Consider the following 24902-nt stretch of genomic DNA (forward strand, 5'->3'; position numbering starts at 1 on the left):
CCACTCACTTAAATCATTTAATCAAAACCTGCATTCTATTAATACTCTTGTAGGTAGATATTTATAGATACCAGACACTATCACTTGAAAGCAGAGACCAACTCCTCTTAGTCATGGATTTCACAAGGAATATCAGATCAATTGAAGGAAGCAGTGAACATATGAACATATTTTCTTTGAGCATCTGATTGTGGAGTAAGTGAATTTGTGACTCCATTACACAGGGCTTACACTTCCACCTCAGCACTCACATAACAGACACTCCTGTTGAAAGAATTCAAGCCTGACCACCTGGCTTCCAGCCAGGAATGGGACTGTAAATGTTAGATGTGAAAGGAATGCAAAGAGTTGTTGCGGCTGTGACCCACAGAAATGAGGTCAGGTCCATCTTCTCTTTACCCTCCAGACTAATTCACCAGTACTAGCCTTCAGCACTAAGCAGTCACAGTTCACATCATTCACTTCTTTCAAATATTTTCCCTTGGGTTATCTATCCTGGTGACTTTAGTCCTGGCCTTACTCATTTATCTCCTTAGTTGATTTCAACACGGGCTTTCTGTCAACTTAACTCTACTGCTATCCCCTCCTTTCTTCTCATGGTCATTCTATTGTTACTCGGATTTGTTTTATATTTCCTCAGTTTTCTTTACTCTTCTGGCTTCTGCTGCCGACTTCCACGGTCAGAGTAGGACACACCTTTCAATATTCAGAGGCACTGCTTCGCCCCCAGCTTTTCCTTCATGGCACTCTCCTCCTCCAACATCCCCGCCTGACCCTCCTCATCTACACATAGTCTGATCCAGATTTACACCAATGCTGAGGTCTTCAGCATCTTATTACCTATGTTATGTTTAGATCAGCCTTACGTCATGGGTTCTGTCTCAGTTTTCACCCAGGGATTCAGCGCCATTCTATGGTTACTATGACATTGCCTGCATTTTTAAAATGGCATGCTCCAGAGATAATTACCAAAAAAAAAAAAAAAAAGAAAGAAGCAGAATTTCATTCTTTAAATGAACAAAATAATCAATTCAACAAATAAATGATTTCCCACATGTCTAACACCAAAATTAGCCATAGTATAAAGTAGCACCAGAGTTCAACACTTTTACAGATAATTTTTAACATTACTTGTTATAATAGTCTGTGAAACTCTATATAAATGTCTGATTTTTAAAAGTACTTAATTTCATTACATACATCAGCTTTGCTTTGGGAGAGTACAAACTGAAGTGTAGCCGTGATTTTTCTGTCTTGTTATTGTCTGCATTGTGTCCGTTTTACCTGCCTTAATCTGACAGATTAGCATTGTGTTCCAAGTAGAAATGTGCAACGTATCTCCAAAAATCGAAGAGGTCTAGAGAGGCACCTGGGTTGCAGGCTCTGTGTAGCTGCCACGCATTGTTCATGGCTACATCAATCATATAGCTCACCAAAATTGAGTACCATTTCTTGCTTCTTATTCTCACCTTATACTTGGAAATGATTTGATCCATTTTAGCTACACCTTCCCTGCATTCATCATACAATTTCACTATGGATGGCTGACTTATCTGAGGGCTCTCCTCATCATCATCTGCAAGACAACTTATCTCATTGACTGGCTCTATGCCAACAGCGTTCGAGCACAGACTGATAATGCCATCACCATGCCAACGACACAGAATTATCTCATCATTTTCTTCCACTCGGAAATCAAAATACCCCTTCTTCATTTTTTTCATATGTTCTGTATTCATAAGGGGACATTTTTCAGTCCTGTTCTCACGAATTGTTCCTGTTGCCCTTACCCCTTTCTTCTTCAAGGCTGACACCAATTTGACACTTGTAAAGAAGCTGTCAAAACACAGATGATAGGGGTACTGACCTCTCTCTAAAAGAACATCAGCAAAATTCATCACTAGATTTCCACCTAAACCAAGATCAAGATCCCTATCTGCCATCATAGTTGATTCTTCTTGATAGGGTTCAAACCAAACCACATAACCCTGTGTGGTTGTACCACACCAAATTTTATAGCCAATTCTAATAGGTTTCCCATTCAAGAATTGGTCACTATCAAAGCATTCACACATTGTCTTATCAAAATAATAGTATTCTTCTAGAGGAGCATACAGGAGGAAGTTTTTATTCATTTGCTTTATGAGAGGCCTCAACTTTGTAAACTTATCTTTTTGGTCTAAGTGGCTATTATCTGCAAAATGCAGGCATGAGAAAATCAATTCAAATCTGTCCCTTCTAATTGCATCTCTAACCAGGTTCTGATCGGCATCAGAGATTTCCCAGTACATGCCCCTTCTGGGACGCCTCACAAACCCACTCAAAAGCAGGACACCAAACACACACCTCATTTCCTGAACTGTGACTTTCAAGTTGACATTTTTCTGAGAAGCATAATTATTGGTTTCATTGACAATCAAGTTGAATGTCTCATCATCAAAAAATAATTCAAAGAGCTCTACTGGGTTCAACTTTTCACTCTTGAGATTCAAAAGTCCAGAATCCAGTGCTGACCAGTTTGGAAAGTTGGGTTTAATGTCTCTTTTGGTCCAATTCTTCTCTGGGACACTGAATACCTTTAGCTTTTTTGGAGCAGGCTGGGTCTCAGGCTCATTGTCTTCTTCCACATCTGAGTCACCAGAAAATGCCAGGCCTTGGAGCAGTTCACTCACTCGAGCTTTGTCTTTTTTTCTCCCTTTTCGGGTAATGTCTCCTGCAGCATATTCCAAGGATGAGATGTGCATCCGGGCCCACAAGTCACCCGGGTGACGGTCCTTCAGGGTATTCAAATGTGCAACCGTCCTTTCAGTAGGGACGGGAGTACTACAAGGGACTTGGGATGTGCAATCTCTGGGAAAGGAAAAAGAACATATGCTATAAAAATCCTCAGTCTTATTTGCTACTATGTGAAAAATCCACTGAAACCTAAGTATTCTTTTGTGGGGATTACTTACTTCTTACTCCATGAGGAGGAGTGGCCAGACCTAACGTTTCTGACCTCCCTCTACCTCTCACTCACTCATGCTTTAACTAATTGCTGAATCTTGGAGAAGGAACTGGGCTGTCCTCTTTAGGGGCAAGTGGCAGGCGTTCCACGCTCCTGTTTGCCCCAGGTCGTATTGGGCAGGCCCACACAGTGGGAGCTCTGCTACACTCCTCCTCTGCCACTCTGCCTGTTTAGCTCTGCCTCTGAGCTGCTTTATCAGCCCAGCTTCTGTCAAGAATAATGCTGAGGTTCCCAGAACCATCCATCTTACTCCTGTGTCTCTCTCAATTGGTTCTGAACTTGGACACGGAAGGGGGTTAGGATTTACTGGCCCCAATCACCTCTCACAGAATTCCTGAACATGAAAGGATTTAGCATCTTCTAGTTCTACATTCTTATCTAGTGGACACACTGCTCTGGGGAGAAACAAACTTACTGCTTTTGATCTGATTTTTATGGGGTTTACAAGGAAGAAGCTAAAGTTACTAAAATGAAAAGTATTATTTTACTCAAACTTCTTTTTTAATTGTAGAAATTTGCATTCCATTTACTAATGTCCTATTGGCAAATAGTCTAGTTTTAGATGACACGGGGAAAAAGCAGTGAAGAGTATGTTTTCATATAATTTACACTACGTATATTTATTTACTTAAAGCATTTATCAACGTGGGTGTCTTCCATGTCCACCCGTAGGACCCATTCAACACATCCATCTTCCCTGACATCCTCCACTTCAGGGACCCTCCCTGAATCCCATCAATATCTGAATCTTTCCACTGCTGAAATCTAAACTCCAAGAGCTCACTCCCTCTCCCCAGTGTCTTTTCTCTCCAGCCTCCTCACGCCGTTGTCCGGTGATGCCTGTTGTTCCGTCTCACTCTGACTCCTCCATTCCCTCCTGTTTCCGCCTCCCTTCCTATTCAGTCTAGACTCCATGATCCATCACCTTAGCCCCTCTCTTGCCAGACAGTCCATCACCCCACCGCAGTGTCCTTCTGTAGCATTGGACCAGCAAAACTTCAGCACTGGATCAAACCCATTATTGCTCTTCTCTGTTCCTCACTCAGGAGTGAGCAGTGCCAGAGGTAGACTGACTCTGCTAAAAATGAAAGGTTCCAAATTCAGCTAGTTACTCAATACTGCCCAGAAATCCTTCTCATTTCCTCTCGTCCCTTTTTTCCCAGTTCCCCATACCAAGTATTTCAAATCATCATCACTCTTCCCAAATCTTCAGCCCAGTTCTTGGTATCTCCAAATATCACCTTTGTTACTACTTCAAAGAGGACCGAGAACTTTTCAAGCAGAAACTCGCTCTTTGAAACAGTCTCCTTCCCTGGCTCCTGTGCCTCCTCTCTCCTAATTCTCTAATCCTCTCTAGGCATTTGCATATTCTATTTCTCTGCCTCTCTCCTTTCTATCTCCTCTTTATCTAGCAAATTGCTGCTTACTCACTAAGTCTTGTTTCAGATGTCATCTCTTCCAGGATGCCTTCTCTAATATTCCAAACTTCAATTGGGTGCCTCTCCTGCACACTCTGTCACAGCTACAGGGCACTTCATTACATTGCATGGTAGTAATGAACTGCTATACCCCCACGTGACTTATTGAGGGTAGGGTGTCTGTGTAATATATGACTCTCTATAGGAGTGATGAAATGCTTGCTGAATGAGTGGAAAAAAGGAAGAATAATATGAAATGAAACGAAAGTTGGAAACTTCTAAAGGTATGCCTGGAAAACATAATCAACACAACTATCTCTTGGCCTTTCTTCTCTTATCAGTTCATCATTTGATTCCCCAAACCCAATTCTTGGTCCTTAATTCTGTCTAGTTCATTTTAGCCTGTGACATCCTGAGAAAGTTTCAAATTCCTAATAATCTGCTCCATGACAGTGGCAGGCCGTTACTTTTCTGCCAACATTGCTTGCCTTCTTCCTTTTAAGTAGTCAGAAACCCGATTTGTTTGTGGCAGTGATGTGTCCAGATCCAGGCCATGAGTTGGTCTAAGCCAGTGATGATAATTCCATTCCCCTTTTCTAGAAACTCTATGCTCTAGCCTCTCTTGTAGCCAGAGATGGTCATGTGACTCAGTTTCAGCCAGTGAGAAATAAGGGGAAGACTGTTGGGACTTCTGGGAAGGCATCTGCTTTCTTGATAAGAGGAACAGATAAGGGTAGAGGTGCCTTCTACCTGCTTTCTGCTTTAAACAGCACAGTACTTGGAGCTGCAGGAGCCATCTTGTGGTCATAGGTCGATAAACCAACACACTCAGGATGGTGAAACAAGAGTTACTAAGAGCCTGGACCCTTGAATACGAAAAACGAATAATGCCAAATGTTGTAGGAGATGTAGAGATAAATGAACCCTCATCTACTGATCTGGGAGTGTAGATGGTGCATTCTTTCTAGAAGTCAATTTAGCAGTACCAAATTAAATTTAGTAAAAACACATCCTATGGCTCAGCAATTCTGTTCCTCGGTATTTATCCCAAAGAAATTCTCACAGGAAGCATGTTTGAGGATGTTCACTGTAGCACTGTTTTTACTGGTGGGGAGTTGGAGGCCATCTAGGTGACCATCTCTGGGGGAGCTGATAGGCAAACCATGATAGATGCACACTACAGAAGACTATGCAGCAGTGATAAGTAAAGGAATCAACGTACACACGGAAATACAGTCAGGTCTTAAAATGTTAATACTAAGTGATAAAACAAGAACCAGAACAGTATGATTGATAATGCTATTTAAATAATTTAAAACACATGCACATAAAACCAAAGTGCATATTTTACACAAACACATATCAATAATGGATATGCATTAAGCCCAATATGATGAGAGAAGTAAACAGAGTAATGGCAAGAAGAGGTAAGGAAATGAGTGTGTGTGTGTGTCTGTGTGTACGTGTGTGTGGCTGGGCAGAGGAGTAAAGGCACAGTGAGTCCTGGTTTCAGTTACCTGAGGCTAAATGTACCCAACAGGCACAACGGCAGGTTCCCACTCTGCAGTTATAACTCTAAGTAAGCTAAGGCACAGAACACTGTTTCTCTTCCTTTAGTGGAGCTGGGCTCAGACCTCATGAGCTTTAGGAAAAATTTCACTGCTCTTCTTAAGCTTCAAAGCATTTCTGTTTTAACTGAGATTTAGCTCCCTGTTTCCCTAAGATGAACCGGTGTCAATAAGGAGAATCCCCATCCCCGCCCTGCTCTCCAGCCTAATCATCCTACACTGTTTCCTTTCTGCTCTTTTCTCAAGTCTCTCAGGAGTTCATGGCCTCACCAGAAGCCAACCCTCTGCTTGTGATGTGGTCCCTCCCTTTCTGCTTTAGGAGTGTCTATGCTACACATTCATTCACTCCCACAACCAACATTTATTAATCATCTACTATTGTCTTTTATTTCTCCTTGTTTATCAGCTACTTTCCTTTTGATTCTTGGTCATGACTATTTTTATGGAGATTAAAAATTTCCTACTTGTCCTCCCTAAGTCCTCTTCCAGCTCTGACATTGCTTTCTTAACCATCATGGCAGCCTTACCTGCAGGCTTCATGCTCTTGTCTAACTTCTCTGCCTTCTCTATCTTCTTCTGCCTTTTCTGGCTTCTCTGTCTATAGCTCCACCAAATCATAAGGGAGACTGGGGTGGAGTGAGCAGGCAGCATAGACTGAGTCAGAACAGGATTCTGGGAGGCAACAGTGCACCAACTGAAGGTTTTGCATAATGACTGTATATTGACAGGTCACCTTCTTGGCATGGGGCCTCCTATGATCACAGAAGTAAGAGTGGCACTATTCCTGTATTATTCCTGGGAAGCAGACTTTTGACAACTGGTTTCTCTGGTTCCATTCCAATTTCTTCTTCTTCTTTTATTTTTTTTTAAAGACTTTATTTTTTCCCTTTTTCTTCCCAAAGCCCCCTGGTACATAGTTGTATATTCTTCGTTGTGGGTCCTTCTAGTTGTGGCATGTGGGACGCTGCCTCAGCGTGGTTTGATGAGCAGTGCCATGTCCGCCCAGGATTCGAACCAATGAAACACTGGGCCGCCTGCAGTGGAGCGCGCGAACTTAACCACTCGGCCACGGGGCCAGCCCCTTCTTCTTTTATTTTAAAGATTGGCACCCGAGCTAAAATCTGTTGCCAATCTTTCTTTCTTCTCCTCTTCTTCCCAAAGCCCCCAGTAAGTAGCTGTAGTACATATTCTAGCTGTAGGACCTTCCGGCTCCGACGCTGCCTCAGCATGGCTTGATGAACAGTGCTAGGTCTGTGCCCAGGATCCGAACTGGCGAAACCCCAGGCCGCCAAAGTGGAGCATGCAAACTTAACCACTCTGCTGTGGGGCCGCCCCCCCAATTTATTCTTATGTCTGCAGGATTTGTTCCCCTGAGAACCATGGAGACTCACCTATTGGGTATTCCTGACACCTCAGCACCTTGTTCCATTTCCTCAGAAGTTTCTTGCTTTGCGCTGAACAATCCATCTTCAGTTACAACTTCTTCAGCTAAAATAATAAATTAGTAATTTAAATGTCATCTGTTGCCTGAATTTCGGAAAAACAATCTTCAGGGTTGGGAATAGAATGTTCCAAATTAAAACAAACAGACACAAATCAACAGGTGTCCCAGGAGTGCAATCAAACACAATGTGGCACAGTACGGGAAGATAATGAGAAAGGTCAGTTAGCTGGGGGAGGGTCTAACAGGGCAAAGCACGTTGAAAGAAAATTACACATGGACAGGAGTGTTCTCAGAGAGTGGAGAGCTTCCTCTCAGGTAAACAAGGGATCAGGCAGAGGAGTTTGAGGGGCTTCCGGGTATAAAAGAATGCCTGAAAATGACAAATTATATGGGACCCTTCACAGGGAAGAAAAACAGGAGCAGAGAAGGAGTTGTTGAGGGAATTACAGAATACAGCGGGATGATCAGAGAACAATCAATAAGCTGAGTGATTAACAAGAGAAGAAGATAATGTGACTGGGAGAGATGCAAAATGACAGGGGCTGAGGCAGTGTGGAGGCATACACCAGAAGAAGGGGAAGGGAGGGTGAAGCTGACGGAAATTTCAGGGTTAATGATGGGAAAAGGAGAGCACAGACAGGGGACCAGCCAGAGGCCTGTCCTTACTCATCAGACTGAGGTTTGTAATCTTCTCCTGAGCTAAGTTCCCACAGAGGTTCCTCTGAGCCAAACTCAGATGTGGCCGTTCCTCTGGGACAAGGGCCTGGGTTTCTTCCTCCTCAGTCTTTACTGATACCTAAAACAGCAAAAAATGGCCTCTTAGTCTTTGCTGTGGTAAGGGGTAACTGGTAAGGGGCCCAGTTGTGAAGGGTATTGAATACCACACTGGTATTCACTGGTAGACCAGTGGTACCAACCCTGCAGCAGGGGCCATGCTCTCTGAAGGCCTAGGGGAGGACTGTCCTTGCCTCCTCCTAGCTTCTGATGGTTGTCAGCAATCCTTAGCGTTAGGAGTGGAGATGCATCACGCCAACCTCTGCCTTGGAAATCACACGGCATTCTTCCTGTGTGTCTCTCTGTCTTTACATAACCTTCTTAAAAGGACATGATCACTGGATTTAGGGCCCACCCTAATCCAGTGAGACCTCATCTTAACTTGATTACTTCTACAGAGAATTTATTCCCAAATCAGATCACATTCATAGGTACCTGGGGTTAGGACTTCAACATATCTTCGTGGGCGCGGGGGCGGGGAGGGGGGGCACACAATTCAACCCACAACATCATCTTAGCCCTACGTTAGTTAAGGTCATTTCCCTCTTTCTCTGTCCGGTCTTTTATTATTTAACTCCACACTAGTTTTCATTCTGCTGTCCACCCACACCTCTGCTCTTTCATTTTCCCAGATTTCTGATCATCTTATTCTTCCACAATTCAAACTTACTGATTATACATCAGTACAAACATTTAAATTATTTTGTTATTTCTTCTGGTGCAATCATGTCCAAACATTTCCATTTTGAAATACATACTACTCTTTTAATAAATTAATTGTTCTTTGTTTCTCCATTATATTACATTTTAGACAATTATATTGATTTAAAAAATCTGTACAGATAAGTTTTATTTTCTATATATTTCTTTTCAGGGAGGTAGAACATTTGTCATGAACAGGAGGCACGGGGTCTGCTAGGATTAAGAACCAATTAGAAGCCACAGAAAAGGACTGAGAGTGGAGAGGACTCCACGAAGACACTGTCTTGAGAAAACAGATTTAGCCGCAGCAGACTTAAATGGGAGACAATTTTTTTAAAGCTATATGACTAAGAAAATGATTGAACCACTGGGACAATGAGGAAAAAACAGGAGTCCATTTTGCGAAGATGTGAAGATGTGATGTCTTGGATACACAGAATTTCCGTTATCATCACCAAATGTTAACTGGATATGTGCAAAATTTCCACGGAGAATATAAGAGTGTGAGGGAGACTTCTGGTTCTCGGGCTGGGGAGAGAAACTAGAGACCTCCCCAAAGATAAACATCAGTGACTAAGCATCAACGAGTGGAGGCACTTTCTGAAAACAGGAGCTTCACTCTGCCCCTCACTCCCATACCCTGAGATGTGGACGTGCCCCCTAAATATGGCACGGAATGAGGCAATAGTGCGTGATCAACACGAGCTCCTTGGATGAGCCATACATGGTCTGTGACATTCTGAGACAAGGTGAAGGCAGAGGGACTGTGCCATCTGCAAGGCTCCCAGGGGTGAGGAGTGTGAGCCAAGAGAAGGGCAGGGAATAGGTGGCCAGGGAGAAGGACGGCAGCTACGAAGCCCCCATAAGCCTGGGCACCCTGCTCACCTGGGACCTGGCTAAATGGATCTCAGCTACAGCTGCCTTGTCTCTGGGATTTTCTTCCTGGAGTGGGGCTGGTCCCTGGGGAGCAGGCCCTGTGAACGGAAGAGACCAGAGTCCTGAGTGAGACATGACAGCCTGAAGGAGTGCCCTTTGTGGGGGCCCAGCCCCTAAATCTTCAAATGCTTGTTAAAAATCCAAGAACTAAGTCTAACATAGAGCATCACACCTGTTTTCATTCTCTTAGGAATTCTGCAATTCTAAAACTTAGGTTCCCCCTCCCACAAAATTCAGTGGTTGCTCTACAGTGATGCACCTTCACATGCACAAAGAAAAACTAAAATCATAGATGAAAATAAAGAGAGGAAAGGAATAAGTTGGTGGTAAAGGAAAGACTAAGCAGAGAACACAGATGAAAGAAAAGAAATGCGGAACAGAAAGACAAGACAAAGAGGAAACAGAAAAGCAGAAAAGATGAAAGAGAGGAAATAAAATATTAAAAAAATTTTAAAAGTTGATAAAAGGGGAGGCTATATGTTGGAGCAGGGGGTATATGGGAAATCTGTGCAGCTTCCTTTCGATTTTGCTGTGAACCTAAAATTGCTTTAAAAAAATAAAGTCACACATACACACATAAATAGAAGAGATGTTAGCCATGAGCTGGAAGAACGTTTTGAGAATCTGCCTCGTTAGAAGTGGCTGATCCCAAAGGAACCACCAATAATTGAAACAGTGACCATGAGTGCATAGTGCCAGGCACTGCACTGTGACTTAAAAAGATTAGTTTCTATGCTCACAATAATCCTAAGAGTCCAAATTATCATCTCTATTTATCCTAGGCAGAATCAGAGAGATCAGAGGTAAGCGCAAAGCATGCAGAAGTCAAATATATTTGTTGACTGACTAAGTGAATGACCTGTTAAATAATTTGCTCCAGGTCACATGGTTGGCAGGTGACAGAGCTGGGATTCAAACCTCTAGAAGTCCTCCCTCTTTGCTATAACTTTTCTTTCTGGATTCTCTTCCTCCTGTCTTAGAGCTTGGGGAGGTAATTCCTCAGTTGCAGGATGCTAGGAATAGGGGGATGACATGTACCGCAAAGTGGCTCTTCCACGCCCCCAGTTCACACCACCTTTAGGCCATGATGCTCCCTGGTTTTCACCGTGAAGGACAATCCTGAGATCTGGGCTGCAGTAGGGACCACACCACAAAGGCAGGCACGTTCCCACAGGCTCAGCTTTGGCCTATTCAGTTTGGAAAGTAAAGAATTTCAGTTTCAGTAGAAGCTGAGAGCCGAGGCCCAAGCCTACTGGCCTCTGGCAGAGCATCGGCCTGCTCTTGAGATACAGAGAATGAAGGCAGGGATCACACCAGTCAGACGCCAAAATATCGTATCACAAAGTGAAACACTCATGCCACCATCTTCTCCTAAAATTGCTCTAATGCCCAACGACCTAAAATTCAAGACATAAAAAATAGCATTCCTTGGATAATGGAAAGGGCAATTTCACAAACCACTTTGAGCTAAGGGGCACCAGGAATACTACAAAATCAGAGCGAGAACTTACATGTCTGATGAGGCTCTGTGGTCAGACATGTTTCATTTGTTAATTTCTGTATTTAAGGTTGAGGAAAAGAGCTGTGTCTTCAGAAATTCTCAGAGGAGCCAGAGTTCCCTCTTTTAACTGTCTGACCAGAGTTTGGAGGGTAGGGGAGGGAAAGATGGGACTTTCTGGAAGAGATAGCTCTGAAATATCTGAATACCAGGAGAGAGTTGCCTGACAATGAGGCCACAGACAGAGCTGACAGGCAGAGAACATGACATGAGCAGGAAAAGAATTAAAGGCCAGAAAGCAGTCATATGTGACACCTGAAGGAAGGAGGAGAAGACTCAGCAGGTGCCAAAACAGTTACCAGCATCAAACATTAACTGAGCATCAACTATATGTACAACAAGGTACTTGGCACAAAGCAGAGAGGTACAAGTTAGGGTTTTTGTTCTCAAGGGGTCTACAGATTGGCCGGGGAAATAGAAGGCAGTTATAAAGTGGATTTGATGTCAAAAGAACTGGGTTACAGTTCCAGTTGTGTGACTGTGGGCCTGTCACAGTTTTGCTAAGCCTCCAATTCCTTATCTATACAATGGGGAGAACACAGCCCACTTTACAGGGTTAATGAAGATGAATGAGATAATGAACACAAAGGCCCTCTGTAAACCGCAAGACCCCACACGAGGTAATGTATTATTATTTTTCAAGATAGGCAACAATACAAGGAGCCAAAATTACTGAATGAAGAGCACAAGTGATAATTCCAACCCAAAATACAACACAGAACATAGCACCACTTTTCTTTGCTCCAGGCACAATGGGTCACTGTAGAATCTTTTTGTTGCTGTTGTTTCATATCTAGAGGGAATAAAGCTTGCTAGCTAGCAAGACAGCTTCGCACCCGATTCACTTTTCCTACCTGACCTCCATGAAATGCATAGATGCCAAACCCAACAGCTTAACAAGCACGGTGTAAAGCAGCTCTGCATAACTATAATAGTAAGGTCCTTCTTAACTATTAACTATTGAGGGTGTTGGACAATAAGATCTTAGAATTCTAACATTTTACAATTTCAAATGTTTTAAAAAGCTTGCTTAGGTACAGGGTTAAACAAAAACAAAACTTGAGGATACAGATAAACAAACTTTTACTAAGAAGACCATGCACTTGTCAGTGGCCTGCTCCCAGCATCCTCACTAAACTCAGTTCTGGCACTCACCACTCACTTCTTGGGGGTTCTCTTGGGGGAGCTCTGGAGGTTCACACTTCAGGGTGGTTACCCCAGGCAGGAACTGGACGCTCTGACACTCCAAAGAAGCTCCTTGATATTCTGTCACCAGTAGGTGCATGTCCCGTCCCTGAGTGTAGACAGGGGCCTGAGGACAAAAGATTCACCTTGAAAAGGCATCCTGGTAGGAACTGGACTAAACAGCAGTTAGGGACATCCTCAAGGGAACACTGGACAAGCCCCATTCGACCCTTTAAAGAAGCAGTGGGTAAGACAAAGTAGCAAGACAGAGACATTCACTCATTCAGCAAATATGGACCGCAGGCCTACTGAGAGCCAGGCTCTGTTCTACATGCTGGGAACACAGTGGCAAAGAAGAGGGACAAGGCAAGCAAAGCATCTCTGCCCAGAAAAACAAAAGAAAAAACCCAGATGGATGCTGAAACTAGTGGGTGGAAATTTAATAAGAAATAGGATATGTACATTGTCTGAAAATGTCTCCCACAGATTAATTACTACAAGGGAGAAAACGGTAACTGTGTAGTGGAGAAATCTGACAGATACCACCTTAACTTCATCAGTAATGGGACAACCCATGACCATGTGCCTCCTGATACAAGGCACTGAGAAGAACACAACATTATACGTGTGGTATTACAGCCAAAATGCACAACATTGATTTATCATGAGAAAATATAAGACAAACCCAAATTGAGGGGCATTCTATATAATAACTGGCCTGTACTCTTTAAAAATATCAATGTCATGACAGACAAAGGAATACTGAACTGTCCCACATTCAGGGAGACTAAGAGACACAGCAACTAAATGCAACATGTGATGCTGGATTGTATCCTGAATCGGGGGAAAATCGCCATAAAGAACACTGCTGGGATAATATGGTAAAATTTGAACCAGAATTACTTTTTGGAGGATAGTATCATAAGAATTTTAATTTCTCCAAACTTGATAACTATATTCTGGTTACACAAGAGAATGTCCTTGTTCTTCAGAAATACACACTGATGTGCTTAGAGGTAAAGGGGCATGATATGCACACTAACTCCCAAATAGTTCAAGAAAAAAATGTGTGTGTGTGTGGGTATGCACACACGTGCATATACGTTTGCACACATAGAGAGAAAGCAAGAGGGGGAGCGCTCACTCACACAAGAGTGGGACACAGCATGAAACAAATGTGAACAACTAGTGAATTTGGGTGAAGCGTATACAGTTCTCTGTACTATTCTCCCAATACTAAATAATTATAGACTATTTCAAAATAAAAAGTTAAAAATTAACAGACAAATGTTGTCCATTTCTTCTCCCACACCACCTCACACATTCTCTTCCTACCTGCTCTCCTGTGTCTCCTGCGTCTGTCTCTAGATTCTCCAGCGCTGTCACCACCTCCTCCCCATTCTCCAGAGGACATGCCTGCACAGAGGCCTGGAGATCCTCGGGCAGGATGGTCATGAACTGCTCCAACACCAGCAGCTCCAGGATCTGCTCCTTGGTGCGTATTTCCGGCCTCAGCCACTGATGGCAAAGTTCTCGGAGCTGGGCCAGAGCCTCCCGGGGCCCGGTTACCTCCTGGTAGCAGAGCTGCCGGAAGCGCAGGCGGCAAAGCTCCTGAGTGTGGGAGCTACGTTCCCTTGAGCTGGACATCTGCTCCCATGTGGCATCTTCCTCCTTCATTGTCACAAAGCTGTCTCCATTTTTAGGAGCAGGGCCCGGGAAAGCTTCATCCATCTTGGGCTTAAAAGCTACGAAAAGGTTCACTTAGCTAGTGTCTATGCTTCAGAAACACTTTTCAAAATGTACATCTGAGGTCTAAGCATTGATCAGTAACTTGAAAATTACAAGAGCTTCAAGCTTTATGTAACATATTTATAATTTTGTCCCCAGTGTAAGTCATGCTCAAAATCTGAGTCTGCTTGCCTATATTATCAGTGAAATTAGCCAGAAGTATACCTTGAACCCTAAAGAGGTTGAGCCAGAGGTAAGAGATGTAAGGTGAGGGAAATGAGGGAAGAAGGGTCAACAACAAGAATGCTTGAGCAGCTTAAACTTTAGCTGGGAAGAAGGGACAATTTTACTCATGCAGGAGCCAGATGGCTGCCTTCATGGACAGATTAATACACTCTCATCTCAAAGGTCATCTATCTCTGGGTATTTCTTACAGAATATTCCACCTTAAACGTAGGTGAGATAGACTATTTCCAAAGTCTCGCACCCCCTAAAACCTTTTGTGATGACATTTTGCCCCTCTTCTCCTCAAGAAGTGGAGTCTATTTTTCCTTCCCTTGAATCTGTGCTGGCCGATGACTTGCTCTGACCAATAGAATATGGCAGAAATGACACTGTAAGAGGAAGTGCTCTTGTGCCTCTTGGCACACTACCACAGGACTGCCATGCTGTAAGGAAGCCCAAGCTAGCCATGCAGAAAAGTCACGTGGATGAGAACCAAGGTACCCCAGAGAAAGCCCACATGGGCCTTGTCCCCAGCTGATTCACCAGCTGAAAGCAACCAAATGAGTAACCCCAGCATTGCCCATCAACCCACAGAATCATGAGAAATAATAAGCTGAGGTTGTTTTAAGCCACTAAGTTTGGGGTTTTAATTAACTTATATTTTTATGTAACCATACATAACTGAAACAGTAGACATCCTTTAGGTTCTTTTCCCTCTCTCTCCTCACTTTCTCCTTCTGTGATCTCTTTAATCACAATTTCAATATATCTTTATTCCAAGAACACTAAAATCTCTGGCTCTGACTTGCTTTTCACATTCCAGACTGACATCTTAAAATGCCAGCAGGATGCCTTCAGTTTTGGTCCTCTCCTGCACCATAGTTTCAACACATCTCAAACTGAAATCAGAGTCCCCTCAAAGCTGCACTCACTCTGGATTTCTCCATCTCTACTGGCATCACCACCGTCTTCCATGCATTCAGGCTTAAAACCAGCCCCTACATATAATCACTCAAGCCAGTCAATTCTTGTTCCAAAATGCCTCTTGCAGCCATTCCTTCCATTTTATTCCCTTATTACCATTTACATTCACTATTGCAATAATATTCTGTTTGGTATTCCTGCCCCACCACACACTCTATCATCACTGGATTGATATTTCCTAAAGCACAATTTGGACCATATTCAACACATCTCCCCTCCCCGCAAAAAAGTGGGTTTCAATTGCTTAATGAACTAAATTCAAACTCCCCAGAATCTGATCTTTACTGTTTTACTGGCTTTTTTGTCACTCGATAAACATTTACTGAGCACATCATTACTTCCCAGGCATAACGCTAAGCCAGAAATAAAAGACAGTCCCTACCTCCAAGAAAGCCATGGTCGTCCCAAATTCCTCATGTCACTGCCATGCTGACCACTCAAATCTTTTCCACCCACCTTGTACTTTATGGCCAGGATCGCCCTTCTAACAGGGTAAATTCCCAAGGCCAAGAGCAAACGCCACACCCAAACCCAATGAACAAACGGAGAAAACGCTTCTGTCCTCTAAGCCACTCAGGTGGAGGCGGGGTGTTCCCACGGAAAAGCGAGGCCACACCTGCCTCAGCCACCGCCCTCCCTCTCCGTCTCTGTTACAGACCACACCCCCGATCGCCACCATCCCTGCTCCCTGAGGACAGGGGTTTATCTTTGCATAACCTCAGCGAGCCCGGCACGTACCTGGTATTCAACAGATACTGGTGGACTTCTGGATGACCGCACGGAGATGTACACGAGATGCCAGTAGCCAAGACACTGTGGCGGGCCCAGAAGGTATCTTACCGAGATTGCACTCAGCACCTAGCGCTCGGCATACAGTGGGCACTCAGTAAGTGCGTGTCTAATTGCTGGTTAATGGACCAAAAGTTCAAGGAACGTGCACAACAAAGACGTGGCCGACCTCGTGAAAGGCTCGCATGCGAGCGCGGAGGCCGGGCTCTCCAAAGTCGGGAGGCGCCCGCCAGCCTCCGCAGAGCCCGGGGCGCGGCGCCGCGCGGGGCCACCGGGACTCGCCCGCGCTCCCCGCAGCCGGGGCTGGCGGAGGGAGGGGGCGGGGGCCGAGGGCTTCTCCTCCCGCCCGCAGCCGAGTCCCGGCGTCCGGCCGTGCCGTGCCTCTCTAGGAACGCGGCCGCGCGTCTCTCTGGTGCCCCGGGCCGACTCCTGCCGCCACCCGTCCCGACTCAGGACTCTCAGCCGCCAGACCCCAGGCCCATCCGGACGACCCAAGCACGCCCTTCAACTATGGAAGTCATTTCAATTAAAAAACACCAAGACGGTAAAGGCAAAACTGAGACTCTGTCTTTCGGGTCCTCACATGCTGCTGGGGGAGACCGATGAATGATTACAATACAGCAAGCAGCACAAATTAATTTTCAAAATTTAAATATAGATTATATATGCACAATAAAAACTCAAATTGCATGGAGACCATAAAATGAAAAGTGTCCCACTCTCCAGGTTTAACCATTGTTAATATTTTGTGTATATCTTCCCGGGACACTACCAGCCAAATAGTAGCACTCAATAACCATTTGTTTAGGGAATAAATATGCATCTATATATCTTAAAACACTTATGGGATCACAATATAATTTTGCACATTAGCTTTTTCAGTTAAGATAGCTTGGATAGCTTTCCATACCAGTTTATTTTTTTAAAGGCTAAATAGTATTCCATTGTATGGGAATACCATAATTTACTTAATTATCCCTATTGCTATTTTTTTTTCTTTGTAAGTAATGCTACAGAGAACACCGTGGAATACCTTTATATGCTTTTATATTTCTGGGGTAAATACTACACGTTGGAATTGACTTGTCAAAGGACATGTGCATTTAAAATTTTGATATACAGCTCTCCTATTAATTTTTAAGGGTACTGCTGTTGAGTAAAAGGAGAATTTAATAGAAAAATTCAGCGAAGATGAACATCGCTGTTCACAAAATCGGAATTATAAACGACCAATTAACACGTGAAAAGATGTTCAACTTTGATAGTAAAAATATTCTTTAAAAAACGCTTTAAAAAGCAGACCCATTTTGTATACACCAGGTTGTCAAATACTCAAAAGACTAATTCCCAGGGTTGATGGGTGTGGACAAATGGGCATTTTCACAGACTGCTAACAGGATGTACAGGTTAGTATAAGCTTTCTGGAGGGCATCTGGCAAATGCATGGACAGCCTTAGAAAAACATGCCTACCCCTTTGTCTCATCGATTCTGGTTACAGGAATTAAATGAAGGAAAATAATTCTACAAGTGAGCAAAGTTGTTTGTACAAGGATGTTCACTGAAATATTGTTCATGGTGACAGAAGTCTAGATCACCTAAATGACTAACAATGGGGACACATACCACAGATAATGTTGTGAACTCATATTGGAAATTACCGTCCATGAAGACTTTTAATGATCTGGGTGTCTTAATCAGGGATTTTTTTTATTTGTTGGCAAGGTTCAGGAACCTGTCAAATTAACTTAAAAGAGACCTTTATTGGAAGGAAACAAGGGTATACCATGGACTCGCAAGACCCGCGTGTAGATGGACTGCAGAAGCTGAGGGCTGAGGTTACTTCTCAGTCTGGCCTTCGTGGGATCCCAGCTTCAGGAGATGGCTTTATTGTTTTGTTTCTTGCTGCCAGCCCAGCGAGACTAAAATAGAGTTTGTCTCCATTTGATTTTTATGTGATCACAAAAATGGTTCCAGCTCTCTATTTCTTTCTGGTTCAAATGCCTAATAGAAACCAACCAGAATCTGTGATTCAGTGTCAAATTCCTAGGTATCTAAATGACCAAGCCTGGCTTCGGGGTCCCCTCCTGGTCCAATCCTCATTGGTCAGAGAAGGGTCCCATGGCAGGGTGTCCACGCAGGATTATGGGAGGTCTGGACTAGAATGTAGTGGGTCTGAACCCAGGTCACCAAAGCAGAGCGTGCCAAACTTAACCACTAGGCCAGGGGGCAGCCCCTCGTTGTCATTGCTTTTTAAGAGAATAATAGATATTCTATGCTTTTTCCTTCTCAAACTGAACAGAATCAAACAGACAAATTATGACATGGAGCTAAATGTTTAGGTACTGACCTCAACACAGCCCTCAAAATACTTGAAAATCCCTGATATTAGTTTAATTTTACACATAAAGACAGAAAATAAGATTCGTAGCTTTATGGGTCACTAAGCAATGGAACATGACTGACTTTCCACAAAATTCTTTAGTGTCTCAAAAAGGTACAGCTTCTCCTACAGATTTGGTCATCCTCCAGGAAACGGTATTAACTGTGGCTTCTGGTCAGCTTGCAGCCAGTCAGATCAGAGTGGGAAGGAAGAGCAAGTGGGTCAAAGACTGCTAAATGCCTATTCCAGCATTCATTCTTCCCTTTATTTCTTAGTCACAGAAGCCTAATTTTCAGCTGGGAGCTCTGCACCCCAGAATAAGCCACACTTTCCAGCCTCCCTTTCCTAAGTTTTGGCCTATGACATATGTGCTGAAGTGATTTATGGGAGGGCTGCTCAAAGGGTGCTGACTGAACTGGGAGGAGCCTCTTTTTGTCCTTCTGCCTTTTGTCCACATTTTGCATGTAATGGCTGGGGCTTCAGCAGCCATTGAGGATCATATGATGACCTTAAGGACTGATGGCACACACTAGGATGGTCGAGCAGAAAGGCAGAGGCCAGGGTGCCTAGTGATGTCATAGAACCATCTTCCCAGTCCTGGACTGCTCATCTCAGGCTTTTCTATATGAGAGAAAAACAAGCTTTTGTTAAGTCACTCCTACTTTTTGTGTTTTTAAACTATAAGAAGCTGAGCCAAATTCTTACTAAAAGATGAGGGTTCACCAACATTCCCACTCCAGAGGCAAACTGAGCAGCCTGTTCCAGACAGCAACACCCTAAGCAGCTACTACCAATCAGCAAGTGATGCTTATCACCCTGGTGACGTGTTTGGGAGCTTAATATTTGTCACCATTGTGGTGACATTTTAGTATTCACAGCCCAAAGATCATGATCTCCTCCAAGCTGACTTTATTGTTTGACTTTCAAAGAATTCCAGAACAAGCAACATTTTAAAACTGCATCATCAGTATTAAAGGGGAAAAGTCCAATTTGTTTCCCCAGACATTTATTGAATAGTGTCTATGCAGCAGCCACCAGACTGGCACTGGAGTTATCAAGTAAGACAGTTGCTACTTGGATTAATTCAGCATGGTTCATTCAAATGACTTAGGAAATTTCTTCCGCAAGCTAAATAAAACCTTGATTTCTAACTTGAATCAATGAAAGTATTGTGGCAAGGATGGGGGTGGGAAATGGTAAAATTAGATTATCTTTGCTTTCCAAAATGCTTCCACTGATTGGGGGCAGGGGAAGATGGGGGGAATGCCAGTGGAAGTGGGGGAGGTGTTAGTAAAACCAGTTGGGGGAAATGGTCTCCCTTAACCTGCACTTTAAGACACCTTTAAGTGCGGTATATTTCCAAACAGCATGAGTTTTATTTTATAGGAGAGAGTTGCTGTAGCATATGCAAAAATCTCAACCTGCTCTTTTTCTGCTGAAGCCTGTAAATCTGTGGACACTTGATTTGCCGCTGACTTCAAAGCCCTTACTTAATCACAAGGCTCTCTACTACGTGGAGATGCGTAATTATGCATTTACTATGTTCAAAGCTCTGAGAAGTCCTGCAGTAAAGATGCTGTTTTACTTTGATCCCACAGTACCATCTAGGATCAAATTATTGTGGTCCAAAGCTGACTTCAAGGAAAACAAAGAAAAGTGGAGGCAGATGGCCTCCAACTTGGCCCCCAAGAGTTCTCTGCCAGAGGTGGCTAGAGTGACTTTTCCTAAAGTGCTGTTTGCTTGTTACTGTGCTGTCTCTGATGTTCTATAAGGAGAGGACACATCAGGAAGCCAGTTTTTCTTTGTGGTGATATCTCTGATGTTGAAAAAGACCTGACCTCTGTCTGAAGGCTTCTCCACATTCATCACACTCATAGGGTTTTTCTTCGTTGTGGATTCTCACGTGCTGAGCGAGGTGTGAGTTTAGTCGGAAGGCTTTCTGGCATATACTACACTTGAAAGGTTTTTCTCCAGTGTGAATCCTGTGATGTCGAATAAGGTCTGAGGTCAAACTAAAGGCTTTCCCACACTCGTTACACTGGTGGCTTTTGGAGTGGCTGTGGATTCTCTGATGGTGGGTGAGGAGAAGGGCCTGACTAAAGGTTTTCCCACACTCCTTGCACTCACAGGGCTCCTCCTGACTGTGAATTCTCTGGTGTCGATTAAGGTGAGAGCTGCGCCTAAAGTTCTTTCCACAGTGGATACAGAGATAAGGTTTCTCTCCAGTATGGATTCTGAGATGTTCCAAAAGGCCTGCGTTCTGGCTAAAGACTTTTCCACACTCCTTGCACTGATAAGGCTTCTCGCCAAGATGGATTTTCTGATGTCTGACAAGGTGTGAACTTCTCTGAAAGGCTTTCCCACACTCGTGACACTGATGACCTTTCTCTCTAGAACGGATTTTCTGATGTCCACTAACACTAGAATTCTGACACACTTGAGATTCACAGAGCTTTTCTCCCATGTGCGTACCTTCATGTTTAGTCAGGTCTGAGCGCTGGATGAAGCCCTCCCCACAGTCTGAGCGTGTAGAGGCGGTCTTCTTCTTGGGCTTGGCCTGCTGCCTTTCCAAGTCAGAGCCCTCATAATGAGCCTCTGGGGGTTCAGATATCTTCCTAGATGATTCCACTCCTCCACAAGGTTCTGTCTCTACAACCAGCTTCCCATTCTCCATCCTTGTCTCCTCACCTGAAACATTAAATATATACCACCAATTACTTGTTTTTTGGTGCTTGGGGAATGGAATCTGCAATTAGGAGGAAAAAATTTAAATCAAGCCATGTGTGCAAAGTGGAAATGTTGTGGATGCTTGTGTTTGCATAGAATGTATACAGAATGATACATAAGATATTGTTAACAGTAGTTGCCTTTGGGGAAGGACAGGGGATTGCAGTGGGAGGTGACTTATTTTCAATATCTGAATTTTATCATGTGATATACACACGCGCGTGCGTCCACACACACACACACAAATACACACACACAAGTTAGCAAGCAAGCAAACTGTCCTAACCTATACAGGTTTCCCCTGCCATCCAAAAGTTCGCTTTACGCCACTTGGCTTTTAAGAAAGACCTACATTAATATGGGCTTTCACTAACCGAAAGAAATCTGAAGATTTTTACTTTTACAAAAAAAGGCGGAAAGCGAAAATAGCATTCAGCATGTGCTGCAGCAAGCTGTTAACTGAGGTAGCACACACCCCAAGCAGCGAGAGTGGCGCCACCATGCTCCTTCCCCAGGAACTACACTCGGCATCTCAGCATCAAGCCGCCATGGCTTTGAACTGTCTGTGAGCATCTGTACTTTATCTCAATTTATTTTGCTAGGTAATTTTGTGAGTCTGGGAACACTTGAAAATTTTTCCCATATAAATTAATGGTAATTGCTTCTTCACTTTACACCATTCAGCTTACGAAAGGTTTCACAGGAACGCTCTGCTTTTGGATAGCAGGGAAAACCTGCATATTCTTGAAAATGGTTTGTCACATGGAAAATAAAAAAGCTAGGTCAATTGAGGACCCTGGGGCCAATAAGAAAGGGATAGCACCGGAATTGAAGAAATAAACTGGAAACAAAGAAATGTAGACATGGTGCCAATTTTATCACTGATTACCTGTGTAATCTTAGAAAGGTAATTTTAAAGCCTCTGGGCTCAGTATCCTCACCAATAAATCAAAACCACTGGCCCACAAGACCTTGAGGCTAACATGAAGTTCACGAAGATGTCCTGGCCTTTCATGATCTCCTTGGACAGCAGTAACTGCTTTCCTGTGTGGTTCAACAGAGCTATTATATCTCAATGCTCATATGTCTGGTACATAAGAGACACCAAACAATGTTTGCTGAATAAAACCTAAGCTCAGACACACGGGCAGAAGGGTGAGAGGGATGGGCAGATAGGATAAGTCTTCTAAGGCCAGGGGCGTGAGTGGGGATGGGGATGCAAAGTCAGAATGAGAGAGTAAAAGGGGAGGTGGATAGAGAAGACAGAAGAGAGAGATCCTAAGCAGCACTAATAATAAATGAGAGTTAATCAGTGTGAGTAAGATAAAGGCAGCAGGTCACTGAAAAAGTGAGAGTAGATGCGAGCCGAAAATGAAAGTGAAAGTAAAGGGAGTGATAAGGAGACGTCAGAGAAAGTACAGTCACATGCAGGGGGTGGGAAGATTAAACAAGTAGACAATGTACTGTGTGTAAAGGCCCTTTGCAAGAGAATGAAGTCGCCTACATGGGGGAGGGGAGGAGAATTAAAGGAAGAGAATAGGAGAGATTCTTTTCCAGCAATGATATAATAACATATACAACTAAAATTAGGGGAAAGGTCCTAAAACCAAAAAACAAGTGAACTTTGAATACAAAATAACATTTTCAACAGATCCAGAGGGTAAAGAACAATTTCAAGAATCTACTGTCACTAAATTTACTTTTCATATTTAAAATATACACTCATCATTGATTACATGGCGTAAATTCATTTCTGCAAGGCTATTCAGAAAAGGCAGGCCCTTCTCTTTCAGTTACTTTACTGAGAAAGCTTCCAGAAGAGACCCTTTGAAGCAGACTCAGAAATTGAACAGGGAAAGTAGATAGTAGGTAAAGGAAGGCTTTAGAATCAAAATCAGCCTTCATCAAATAGACATTTATTGAGGGGCTGCTCTAGGCCAGGGACTGTAGCAGACTCAGGAAACATACCAAGCCCCTGGCCTTTCAGTCTGGCAGGAGAGAAAGAGATGTAAACCAGCACCTATAACACAAGGTGGTCAGTTCTATGACAGAAGAGACCTTGGAGCTCTAGGAGCACAGGTGGGGAAATGAGCCTAGACGTGGGGGACGTAGGGAAGGACAGAGAAAGTGATGCCTAAGCTTGGTCCTGAAGGACGAGCAGGAATTAGTCAGGGAGACTAAAGGAAAAAGTATTCCAGACAGAAGAAACAAGGCAGGAGAGGCTCAGAAGAAACAGCAAGGAGCAAATGGGAAATGGAATGTAGCCTGGCATGATGGGAAGACACAGTGTGAGCAAGTGGACAAAGGGTGACTGACTATCCCAATTTGTCTGGGAATGAGGAGTTTCCCAGGATGTGGAACTGTCAATGCTAAAATCTCAAGCAAACTGGAACAAGTTCATTATGCTCGTGGACATGAGGCTGAGAGGTCAGCAGATGCCAGAACAGCCACTTGAGGCCTTTGTTAATGGCTATTGGAAATCACTGAAGGTGGTGGTTTTTTCTTATCTTTATTTTTTACTTTTTATTACGGACTTTTTCAAACATCAAAAAAAACATGTTGAAAGAATAACATTACTCATCTCACTGAAGCGTTTTAAGGAGGGGAGCAACATTAATGAATTTGTGTTTAAATGATGGAGAATGAATAGGAGGTAACTTAACTTCAGTGGAAGCACCAAGATGACAGATATTAAAACAAAAAGAGAGAAGCAGGCTGTGTCAAACCAGAAAAAGGAAAATAAAAATGAAAGGGACAGAAATTAGAGAGATTTCAGTGTCAAAGAAAATATAGTAGAGCAAAAAAATAATCCAGGTGACATTTAGAAATAAGACAGGGGCCAGCCCAGTGGCGCAGCAGTTAAGTTCGCATGTTCTGCTTCTCAGCAGCCCGGGGTTCGTCGGTTCGGGTCCTGGGTGCGGACATGGCACCGCTTGGCACGTCATGCTGTGGTAGGTGTCCCACATATAAAGTAGAGGAAGATGGGCACGGATGTGAGCTCAGGGCCAGGCTTCCTCAGCAAAAAGAGGAGGACTGGCAGTAATTAGTCAGGGCTAATCTTCCTCAAAAAAAAAAAAGAAAAGAAAAGAAATCAGACAGTAGCCATTTACAGTAATTTGACAGCAATAAGAAAAAATGAGTAATGAGGCATGTGGCTGGAATCCTTTGCTTTGGGTGAGAAGCTAGCACTTCTTTTTTTATCCACCCCTACAGTAATGGGGAGAATAGCACGGTGAAGGTCCGCACAGCAGAAGGCTTCAGTTGTAATTGAACAACAACAAAAATACAGGGATGGGGTACAAGGGAAATGTTTGGGGGGATGAAGACTTTCATATCTTGATTGTGATGGTGATTAAATTATTGTAATTATTTCACCTTTGTGAAAACCCATTGACCTGTACACTTACAAAGAGTGAATTTTGCTGTATGTAAATTATACCTCAATAAACCTGACTCAAAACAAATACCAAAAACAA

General features: G+C 43.4%; 3 protein-coding genes across 12 annotated transcripts in view; 1 reads left to right on the forward strand and 2 right to left on the reverse strand.

Annotated features, from left to right (window-relative positions):
• PGBD1 (piggyBac transposable element derived 1) lies at window positions 1–16632 on the reverse strand. 4 transcript variants are annotated; one of them, XM_070515417.1, is made up of 8 exons: window positions 16268–16617; window positions 13928–14337; window positions 12570–12719; window positions 10925–11036; window positions 9799–9887; window positions 8104–8233; window positions 7385–7481; window positions 992–2850 (listed from the first exon to the last, which is right to left on the reverse strand). In XM_070515417.1, exons 2-8 carry the CDS (start codon window positions 14321–14323, stop codon window positions 1290–1292), a joined length of 2535 nt encoding a protein of 844 aa, XP_070371518.1. In that variant the 5' UTR covers window positions 14324–14337; window positions 16268–16617; the 3' UTR covers window positions 992–1289. The 4 variants fall into 4 exon arrangements, with proteins under 4 accessions (XP_014684128.1, XP_044632105.1, XP_070371518.1 ...); XM_070515418.1 differs by lacking the exon at window positions 16268–16617 and adding an exon at window positions 15912–16047; XM_014828642.3 differs by lacking the exon at window positions 10925–11036 and having other exon boundaries at window positions 1–2850; window positions 12563–12719; window positions 16268–16632.
• LOC139045871 (uncharacterized) overlaps window positions 16325–24902 on the forward strand; it is a 12080-nt gene continuing 3502 nt past the window's right edge. Inside the window, exon 1 of the mRNA XM_070515442.1 lies at window positions 16325–16862. Coding sequence (XP_070371543.1) covers window positions 16325–16862 — 538 coding nt within the window. The remainder of the gene's footprint in view (window positions 16863–24902) is intronic.
• The window catches only part of ZSCAN26 (zinc finger and SCAN domain containing 26), an 11309-nt gene continuing 6000 nt past the window's right edge, over window positions 19594–24902 (reverse strand). For all 7 annotated transcript variants that reach the window (XM_014828652.3, XM_014828651.3, XM_014828653.3 and 4 more), the window contains one exon: window positions 19594–21387. In XM_014828652.3, the coding sequence (XP_014684138.3) occupies window positions 20483–21387 (905 nt within the window). In that variant the 3' untranslated portion in view covers window positions 19594–20482. The remainder of the gene's footprint in view (window positions 21388–24902) is intronic.

The sequence above is a fragment of the Equus asinus genome, chromosome 8 (assembly GCF_041296235.1).
Source record: "Equus asinus isolate D_3611 breed Donkey chromosome 8, EquAss-T2T_v2, whole genome shotgun sequence".
Lineage (NCBI taxonomy): Eukaryota > Metazoa > Chordata > Mammalia > Perissodactyla > Equidae > Equus > Equus asinus.

Bases quoted from the DNA above. Each gene is read 5' to 3' on its own strand.
- PGBD1 (XM_070515417.1), bottom strand. From the start codon at position 14,323: ATGGATGAAGCTTTCCCGGGCCCTGCTCCTAAAAATGGAGACAGCTTT. The intron at 11,037-12,569 runs GTGAGTGGTGAG...CAAACTGAATAG, and splicing joins CCCAAGAGAACCCCCAAGAA to GCCAAAGCTGAGCCTGTGGG. The intron at 2,851-7,384 runs GTGAGTCTCCAT...TTCCTTTCCCAG, and splicing joins GTGTCAGGAATACCCAATAG to AGATTGCACATCCCAAGTCC.